The sequence below is a fragment of the Mytilus californianus genome, unplaced genomic scaffold, assembly GCF_021869535.1.
Source record: "Mytilus californianus isolate M0D057914Y unplaced genomic scaffold, xbMytCali1.0.p SCAF_11, whole genome shotgun sequence".
Lineage (NCBI taxonomy): Eukaryota > Metazoa > Mollusca > Bivalvia > Mytilida > Mytilidae > Mytilus > Mytilus californianus.
The window spans coordinates 44437207-44448251 of record NW_026262593.1 but is presented as its reverse complement, the minus strand read 5'-3'; the positions used below and the strand labels follow the sequence as shown (position 1 = coordinate 44448251).

The 11045-nt window shown below is 33.9% G+C and overlaps 1 protein-coding gene across 2 annotated transcripts in view; it reads left to right on the top strand.

Moving 5' to 3' along the window:
* Nucleotides 1-7116: 7116 nt before the first annotated feature.
* Nucleotides 7117-11045, top strand: part of LOC127720143 (rho guanine nucleotide exchange factor 10-like) — a 68814-nt gene continuing 64885 nt past the window's right edge. For both annotated transcript variants that reach the window (XM_052226606.1, XM_052226605.1), the window contains exons 1-2: nucleotides 7117-7147; nucleotides 10065-10120. In XM_052226606.1, coding sequence (XP_052082566.1) covers nucleotides 10091-10120 — 30 coding nt within the window. In that variant the 5' untranslated portion in view covers nucleotides 7117-7147; nucleotides 10065-10090. The remainder of the gene's footprint in view (nucleotides 7148-10064; nucleotides 10121-11045) is intronic.

Genomic DNA, 11045 nt, shown 5'->3' with positions numbered 1-11045 from the left:
GATAAATCATATCACGGGGATCATGATGAAATGGAAATAGATGGGATCTGTGACTAATAAGTGATACGTCATATATTATTCCTAGTTGGGATGGGATTTGACGAGGGTGGGAAAGTGAATTGATGTAAAAATGGAGTGGAATTGATTGGAATGGGAATGGGAATGGAATTAATCGGAATGATGTTAGATGGAAGGTCCAGAATAGAACACAACCAAATCTTTCACTCTGCTCCATTCAGTTATATGTTGCGCTTTCAGGGAGATTTCGTGCTAGTCATTTCTCGAAAGTAGAACAGGGGTAACTCATTTTCAAATGCTATTTTCTTTGTCATCCAATCATTGCAAATTATGTAAGGTGAAATAAAACGGTCGCTTACTTTAATACTAAGATTAGGTTGGGGAAAAACATCATCAAACATACCATGCGCGCTTATACTGATTTTGTACGCCAGACGCGGCGCGCGTTTCGTCTACACGAGACTCACCAGTGACACTCAATTAGTTAATTAACATTGTTGTTGGACATTTATTTAATTATCGGCATCAATGTTCTAAAAAATATACGTCAATTAAAGAATCATACGACAGAAAACTCTACACGTACTTATTTAAGTTATAACCTTATTCAAACGAGGTAAGTAAATGTAGTAAGTCAGCTGGATAAACCTGAAGATGTTTACGGTGTAACTTTCGAGAGTCAAAGATTACATTGAGTCAGTGGTGTGGGAGAACATGTGTGCCGGGGCGTCCTTGCCGGTAAGATTTTTATTCGACTCCGTACGGTGGTATATCCACCGTATCAGTTAAACAAAATTATTTGTAAATAATTTAATTTTGGATGTAACACGTCTTCTGATTGGCTGAAAGTGTTTTGTCTATCAGCTCATAGACATAGTTTTGTCATGTGACCGTGACGTCATCAACGTTGTTTTCAAAATTTACTCCTTAAAAATGGAATTTAGAATTAAATTATAAGGAACTTTTAAATAACCCGCTACGCGAGTTATTCAGTGTGCACCACATTTTTGATGTTATTTCTTCATAGACAGAAAAAATATTACAGTCATTCCTTAAATAACTGCATGAGCCTTTATTTAGATTTTTTGATATATTGAGAAGTTGGCCAAGAACATCTAAGCACGAAAAAATAAAATGCAGTCCCTTTTCAACTCATTAACTTTAAAAAAATCATTGACAGAAATGATGAATCTATGTAGAAAGCATTTTAAAAACTATACAAAATATCATAGACAAAAGAGTACCGACAAAAATTACTCAAAGAAGACACACCCATCCATGAATAATATGAAAAAAATCAGAAACAAAAAGCACACTAGCAGGCCAGAAAAAAAAAGAGATATGGATAGACAATGAGTCTTTAAAAAATAATGGTTAGTCAGACAAGCTAACGAAACCCTGACGGAAGTCAGCACCAATTATAAAAACATCTAAAAAAAATAGTCCTACACCAAAAGCAAATTAAAGACAAAAATAGAAAGAAGTAGCACCGTTTAAGAAGAAATTGGAATTTCTACAGCGTTAAAACAAGAGCAAAGCTGAAATGATCAATGAATAATTCCAGTCCAGTATTGACAAAGTAGAACCTAAATAACATTCCCAGCAAAGGAAAAGGGCATAATCTCGCCTGGAGGGTAGTTGTCTCTATGCAGTCCCTGTACTCTCTGATTACAACGTAAAGATCCTCTTCATTATTAACCTATTTGGAACTTGTTGTAACGCTGCCTGGTAGCACTACTGTGTGCAACGTCTCACATGTCGACGTCACCCTTTTTGATTATGCAAAAGCAAAGTGTCGCACGCCCCCATCACCTATTACACAAGCTAGAATACAATGGTGTCAACCATAAAACCAACAGTTTGATTCGCTCTATTAATGAGAGCAGAAAGCAAAGCATTGTATTAGAAGGATCTGTCTCTACGCATGCAAATCCATGTAATCCGCTCGAAAACCAACTACAGTCATCTCTTTCTAACGATACAAAATAAGCCGAGCGATCACTGTAGAGTCTGTAGTCTCGGAAACTAAGTTAGTTGCAGACTCCTGTCATCTCTTTCGAACGTTACAAATTAAGCCAAAGATCGATCTTTTGAAGAAAGACCTAACATCACTGGATGGTTGGGAGAACAATAATTGTGACAAATGAACAACGCCAAAAAAAAAATACTTTTTAGTCTCATTGCCTACTCCACTGCTTATCAATGCGCCTTTTTAATTGTTTTGAATCGAGCGTTACTGATGAGTCTTTTGTAGAAGAAACTCGTGTCTGGAGGTTTTTTTACAGCAACCAGCACTCCTCCATATATCCTTCTGATCGGTTTTTCACGTATGTTATGTAATCAGGTGACATAACTCTTATGATGTAACACTTACCCAAGTTTCACAAACCTTGTATGTGAAAATAAGATTAATTGTCTCAACAAGATCCAGAAGACTTTTGTGAAATCGACTCCAGTTGTTCAGTGGTTGTCGTTTGTTGGTGTGGTTCATAAGTGTTTCTCGTTTTTTATATAGATTAGACCGTTGGTTTTCCTGTTTGAATTGTTTTACACTAGTCATTTTGGTGCCCTTTATAGCTTGCTGTTCGGTATGAGACAAGGCTCCGTGTTGAAGGCCGTACTTTGACCTATATTTTTTTTACTTTTTATACATTTTGACTTGAATGGAGAGTTGCTGCTCCAACAGAGTTATAAAGAAGAATTACCGAACTCGGCACTACATACGTTTTGAGGTCACCATCCAAAATTGGTTGACCGATACGATGTTGGTGTCTCAAATCACTAGCGACTTGTTTTGGCGATGATGCCAATAGTCTTCCGATCTGTAATTTAGCCGAGTCTTCCGATCTGTAATTTAGCCGAGTATGTCCTATTACCGATTGTGACATTTTGACTGTGTGGGAATTCGCATAATGGGTGATGCATAGCAGGAGACGCCTACCCAGTCGACGCACCGGTCTCACTCCTTTTGGAGTTCTTGCGTTTCCATCAGTTTTTGTTTGTTACCTTGATTTGTCTTTTTTAATCCATTTACACGATTTAAACATTGGTAAACTACTAAGTTGTATAGGCATGGTACGAAATCGTAGTCGCTTAAGCATTTGATAGAGGTGACTCTGTAAGGTAATGACAGTCTGTTAATGAGGAATATTTCAAGTGCTGTTTCTTCTCTCGTCATGGAGTTAATAACTTGACTGAGTCAACAGGCTTAATTGAGGTTGATAAATTGTTTTGCTATCTTGTTTATATATAGTTATTACTCAGTAAACCGACCGTTTTCCAGTCTTTATCCGATACGTTTTCATCTCCTGTAATCCATATTGTTGATGACTTAAACTTTTCATGAGTGTATGCATTGTCGTTGCTTAATGTGGCGATATGCTTAATGTGCCAGTTTGGCTGACGTTGAAAGGAATCAATGATAAGTGACGATTTGCCATCTCCTTCTAGCTGTACTGCTGTTAATTCACTGTTTGTCTCATTGCCTACTCCACTGCTTATCAATGCGCCTTTTTAATTGTTTTGAATCGAGCGTTACTGATGAGTCTTTTGTAGAAGAAACTCGTGTCTGGAGGTTTTTTTACAGCAACCAGCACTCCTCCATATATCCTTCTGATCGGTTTTTCACGTATGTTATGTAATCAGGTGACATAACTCTTATGATGTAACACTTACCCAAGTTTCACAAACCTTGTATGTGAAAATAAGATTAATTGTCTCAACAAGATCCAGAAGACTTTTTGGATCTTGTTCTCTGGAAGTTTATGATAAGTATCTTCAAAATATAGTTAAGCGAGTTGTCGACTTGCTGTGGTGGTATTTTGCTTTTTGATGAAGATTTTACAAGAGGATCGCCAATATTGTCACAACTGAACGATGATGTAGTATCTGTTAGCGTGTCAAAGCGATTCGTTAAAGGGTTAAAATAAACATTTCTAAAATTGTGCAAATCGTACGAACAACATAATTATTAATGACGGTAATTATAGACCACTGGTTCAACATACTCTTGATTTTGGTTTTGATAATGAAGTGTATATTACGGGTGTTCGTATTCATACGATTTGAATGCAATGATACCATCCTTCACAATTAAAGTATGCAACAACTTTTTGATTACATCGGACAGTTTTGCTACAGATCATTCGTGGATACTTTGGTATTTGTTTGGTTCTGAGGACTGTCATTTAGTTTCCGAAAACCTGGATCGAAAGCACAGATCATATGCTCTCTACCAGTAACGTTAAACGGCTGAGATACAATCCCATGAGACAAATTATGAACGGATAATCCGTTCATATATATTAAACCCGTTTATGTTGCAATATGATACTCCTCTATTCTTATTTTCTTATAGGACATCATATATAAACTGCTGTTGTAAAATTGTACGGATAAGAGCAAGAATAGTGAAAATAAGAAAAAAATATTTAAGAATATTTACTACAAATTAAAATACATAAAAAATAATATTCAGACAAAGGGGATACATTCCCCCAAGAACCTGTGTTGTAGTGCAGATATATCTATTGTTTCTCTATTGTCCAATGTCAATCAATACAGTTCATTGTATTTATTGTATGAGGGAAGCTTCTCATACTCTTTCCAAACTTAGTTTATATTGGCACCCGATGATATGATGGAACGAAAACAAAATGCAAGGCATAATTCGAGTAAGTTTAAAATACTTTGATCGGGTGTCTTTTTCTGAGCATCGCTTATAGTAAAAACGTCTTACCAAGTATCATTCAATAAACAACAGAAACATATAAAACTTGGGTTTTTCTCATTGTTGAAGGCCGTACGGTTGCCTATAATTGCTTACATCCACTTCATTTGAACTTTGGTGGATAGTTGTCTCATTGGCCATCATACCACATCTCCTTATTTTTATATTGATATGTTATAAGGAATAAACTATCAAAACATTAAGTATTTTTAAGCGTATTTAGAATTTTCAGAAATAATCATTTTAAAATCAAGGGCAGATAATTATATCGAATTTGATAGTACAATTTATTTTTACTTTTCAACAAATTAAGACCCGTGATTAAATTAATTTTCCCCTATATAATATCTGTGATTTCGTTAATTTCGATGTATTTTTAGATATATAGAAATTTGAAAGAATATTGACCCAAAAGTCTTTTACAGAAGTCTAAGAAAAATCTGTCGTCGAACATTTAAACACCCCGGCCAGCTATCTTGATGATGTCTCTCGCTGAATACTTTAAAGTTTGGTAACTATGTTGAATTAACTCGTCTATCCTATCGAACTGGAAATAAAGGATACAACACATACGATTAAGTTTGCCTCAAATATTGACTTATACATATAGAAATTGACAATGAGTATAAAAATAAGGAGGTGTGGTACGATTGCCAATGAGACAACTATCCACCAAAGTTCAAATGAAGTGAATTTTATCCACGGAGGGAGGGGTTACTTCCTATTAATTGGTATACGGGGATGTGCCAAAAATATGGGTCATAATTTTGCGAGGTTTTATATAAAAATGACCCTCCTTTTTAATGACATCCTATATTAAGATGCATTTATGTGTTTGATAACTGTATGTTGATTTGGGGTATGATCTACATATCATATGATATATAAATATGCTATTGAGAATCTTACATTTATTAATGGTCAATTATTATATTAAAATATATGTGCACCAAACACGCTGTCAATTCATATATAAAAACTTAAGGGTAGCTGTATATTTACGAGTTATGAGTGATGATATATTATATTTAGTGCTTATATAAGCATGGGTCATATTTTAAATATTGTATATAAGAATAGGTCATCCTTACTTAAATATTTATATAACTATAGGTACCGAATTTCAGTCGGAATGTTATATTAAAAATGGGTACGTTTTTTTAGGCAAAAATGGCACACCCCTTCCAAAAAAGTATCGAAATACCCCCCCCACCGTGGGTTTATCTAAACAAAACGTTTACAACAACAGATAGGATTTTGAACAGCTTTCTAATTCGGCTTTCATGATGTAGCAACACAGGCACTTGTCTCAGAAAAAAAAATATTCCTATATACCTTAATATAACATATACTATATATTAAGGTATATAGGAAATTTTTTTTCTGAGACAAGTGCATGTGTGTAGCAACATTCCAGCAGCGCCTATCATGAGCCACTTCAATACTTAATTGACAGGGGTGTCACTGGGGTCACGTCTAGCTTGTTACCCCATCCTTTTCATATAATTTAGATTTTATATTGCGTGGGTAAAAATGTAACCTTTTCCAAGGATTTGTATAATGAGTCGTTATACAAATCCTTGCCTTTTCCCATATTTTCCGGCAAAATGGAGAACTATCACCTTTGATTGGGGCTCAGATCTGAGGCTCAGATTCCGCTTACAAAGGCGGACCCAGGGGGTCCTGGGGGCCCGGTCCCCTTTTGTGGGAATAAGTTGGTTGATTATTTAGGGAATCACTGAAGCATGACTGGAGCGGCCCCTCTTAGGTCAGTCAGTGCCCCCTCCCCCTTATAAAAAGTTCTGGATCTGCCACTGGCTTATGGAATGTTTACCTACGGCTGTGAAAAAAATTACAGGGCTTTTCATCTGGGACTATTATACTAGTATAATAGTCCCAGTTTTCACATAACAAGTAATGAGGGGCCTGATGGGTTATTTTCGTTCTTCGTGATCGGCGCATTTTCGCTATCGTGATCCGTTTTTCCACAGATTTTTTTTTTTTATATTTTCGTGATCCGTGATCATGGAAATTTATTTTTTGTGAATCGTGATTGACAAAAAAATCAACTCGTGAATCGTGATGAGACCCCCCCCCCCCCCCCTCAGGCCCCTCAGTAATGGAACTTTATTGACCTTTTTATTTCTGATAGTTTTCCACACCTGAGTCACACCTATATTCACATACCGTGATTTTGTATATTCAAGCTGCGGCACGTCCTATCACCTTGAATAAGAAGTATTGTAAGAAACTAGATCTCTACATTTTTGAAGCAGTAATATATATTTCAAAAGACCCGCTTCAAAAACTTATTGCAGGTTTTCTGAACCAATCAGATCAACGTTTACAAAGTTCCATTTGCTGCTCCTGTGACTTCCGTTTTACTTTTATTTTTGACAGGTAAAGAAAACAATATAACATTTCACGTATGAGGGTTAGATACAAAAATTCGGACCGGTATATCATGCATGACTTATTCTTTGACATTTACACAAGGAATAGACCAGAGACTGACATGTTATGCCTAATCCCTTTTCCGTAGACAGCTCTGACCCCCAGAATCCCATTATAGAAATTATAGAAATGAACTCTGTCCAATAGTATACTGAAGATTCTACCACTACCAGTTTATAGATATTTTGGGGAAGGAGATATGTGCCAAGCAACTGGCATAACGTGTTCTTATTTGCTCATTAGTAATCAAAACGATTATGATTGGTTCGAACTCATGTGTGTATACCCCCAAAATTACTTCTAAAGTTGAGGATAAAAGCTTTAAGGGAGCCCTAGATTGAGACATTACACTCATTATTGGGTCGGTTTTTTCACCACCGAATACCACCACACACCACCGAACACCCAAAAAGACAACTAACCCTTAAGAAAAACAGTAATGTTACGCAATAAAACAATGAAATCGATTAAATTACGTAAAATTTGATCCTATTTTCATGTTTTTCACATTTAACTGTGCATTAGTGATGTTAAAGTTGAGAATCAAAATTAAAAAAAAACGCTTCCGGATCCAGCAATATTTTTTCCGGATTTACATTGTCTGTATTTCATTGTATATTATCTTATGGTCTTTACTTTTCAGTTATTAGAAATAAATCGTTCAAATAAGTTAAAACATTTTATTTAATGTGAAATTATCACAATAATTATATTTAAAAAAAAGTTAGACTTTAAAGTGTACCTTTCTGACAAAAGCCCTGCAAGACTGTTCTTTTTGGTTCTCTTGTTATCATTTCTTATTAATTTGTGTATATATATGTCTAAACATATTCATCCTCGTTCAGAAGGTAAGTCAAATATATAAATAAAGATGAAAACAATATATTTAGGTGTGTTCGGTGGTGTGCGGTGGTGAAAAGACCTACCGCTCATTATTATTTTTTTTTATCCAAACTCTGTAAGAGGCATCATTTAAGCAATCAAAATAATGGCCTTCTTTTACTTTTAGTGGTCCCACAACCTATATACAAGCCAATAGGAAACCATTAATAAATCAATATGCTTGGTTCATATCATTTTCATTACCAGAATTTGTTTACTGTATTCTGATTTCTGACATCAATTACATTTGTAGATCTTTTATGGGCAAACTGGATCCCTGCATCCTTGACCTTACAAGGTCATTATGCCCACTTAACATTTTATAAGGATTCATCTTGACTCTTTGGACATTATGTAAGCCTACCTGTAGATATATACTAATTTAATATCAGATTTGTCTAAGACGTGAGTTGGAAATTATCCTAATGAAGATATTCATCCCTTTGCTCAAAGTATATCTGTACTGACATATATGTTATGCTCAAGTTCAACTATCCCACAAATGACATAATCTAACATCATCGAAATTCAATGCAATTTCTTTGAAAGATAGATTTAAATCAGGCATACATGTATTAGAATAAAATGTGTTGATAGTTTGTCTTTTACTTTAGATGTTACAACATATGAAACTCTTATTCTACAGCAAAGACAACATATTTATATGTGTTTTCCATTGATGCATATCATTGCAGTTTTAACAGACACAAAACATTGTAAAAAAATACAATCTTTTTTAAACATCATGAACACAGTAAACATGGTAAATTGTGATGTTTAAGCCCAGCTGCCTCAATCCTCAATTTTGGTTATTTGACTCCCTAAGGTGAGAGTGCCATTTCTTTTAAGATCAATCAAAAAGAAATATTATGTCTGTGCAATCTGGAGATAGTTTTTATAATTATTTGACAATTAAGAGTTAGTTTTTTATATGTACATATTTTTTTTCTAACATGTATTTGAACAGTTTTGTTTGAGGGGAAAATTAGTGCAAAATTATGATATCTGACTGTATTTATTATAAGGTGTATAAGTATAATAGTATATCTAGATTTACATTGTATGCTTTTTGACTGTTATCCCTCTAACATGTCATTTGGCCTTTTGCTTTGAAATTTAGTTAAGTCAGTTCTAGAGTTAGTACTTACATACATATAAAAATTAGGAGATGTGGTATGATTGCCAATGAGACAACTATCCACAAATTATAGGCAACCGTACAAAATAATTGCTTGAACTGATCTGTCTTCAAATATTCTTCTCTAGCAAACTTTACAACTATACAACCTTTGTGTAGAGTTAGTGAAGCTGTACACAATGATTTGAATAATTTAGAGATATATCTACTAGGAGTACTGGGCATGCTGGGGGTGTTACATTTAAATCCCTGACATCCCTCTTACACAATGTTTGTTTCTTCCAATCACTCTTCTCAACAGTTTAATAATTTTGGATATTTTAGTACATGCAAATCTTATTTCATACAATCAGTTCAGACTATATTTCAAGTTAATACTTGTCTCTTTAAGTGTTATTCTTAAACTCAAGCCAAACAAATTGTCTGATTTAAAAAAAAGACATTATGTTATATCTGGTAGAATGTATTTCCATAACAAAATTTCAAATACAAATGAATTAAAATCTTCAATTTTTTTTCTGTAAACTTGCATGTACTCATTCCTGAATATTAAAAGGTATGTATAGTTTGCATAGACTTATTCTCTCCTGTGCTGCTCATGATCAGTCATTGTCAATTGTGAAAATGGATGGAAATCATTGCCCTAACTGAAGAGAAGCAAAGACATTGGTCATTATCAGTATGAAATAATAAGTTCAGTGTATTTGGGTTAAATCATGATGGATGTATTACCATGATTACACTTATGCTTAACTGTTAACACCAAATTGCTTTTAATCAGGAAAGGTGAAACATCAATATAATCCTACTTATGTAAAATTTGATATTATCATTTAATTACAGATGTGTGAGGCTACACCTTATTGAATATGGCGACAGAGTCTGATGGTAAAATGCAGGTAAGATATGCATATAAATCATGTATGATCAATGTTTTTATTTTGCATGTTCAGTTAATGCAATTCGAATGAAACTTTATTACAAGTTCACATGCTGAAAATCAAATTTCTCTTTAGAAGAAATAAAAAAAAAATCATTCTTCAAAATTAACTGCTCTATTTATCATGTTTATTTCCAAAAAAAACTGGTCTAGTGTCATCAATGGAAACAAGTTAATTTTGAGCAAATTAATTAACTCTTCAATTTTTTAGATGTTTCTAGTATACTGTGATCTTGTAAGATTCCTTTTTTTAAAGGTTTTAACAATTTTTTTTTAATACGTAGATTTTGTTAGAAGGTGATTCCAAGGAAATTTTGATACAGATTTTGATTTTGCTTATTTAACTTGTAGATCTATATAAACAAATATATGTATCTCTGTTCATTCAGAGCATGCAGAGGTCAAGCCAGTATTGAATTTTGAACTGAACTGAAATAAGAGTAATTTGGTTTCAATATGTAAGAATTTTTGGCAATTTTTAATTTTTATGACAGTTATGGATCACTATTTCTGGTCAGTCTTATTGAACAAAAAATGATTGTAAACTTGAGGTTTAATTTCCCCTGGCCTGATATCATGTTCCTGAATTTGCATGAAATATTTGCCACTTGACATTAAGCAATCAATCAATTTCAAGATACCAACTACAAAAAGTATTGATATTTTCAAGTTCAATCTTTTTATCACCAATAAAATTTAAGAATTATTGAGTGATATAGAAATTGTTTCACCTTTTTCATGTTGGGAACTTTTATAGCTGACTATACAGTATGGGTTTTTCTCATTGTTGAAGGCCTTACAATGACCTATATATTATGCTTAAATATCCACATCATTTGAACTCTGGTGAATAGGGTGGATAGTGAATAATTGTTTTATTGGCA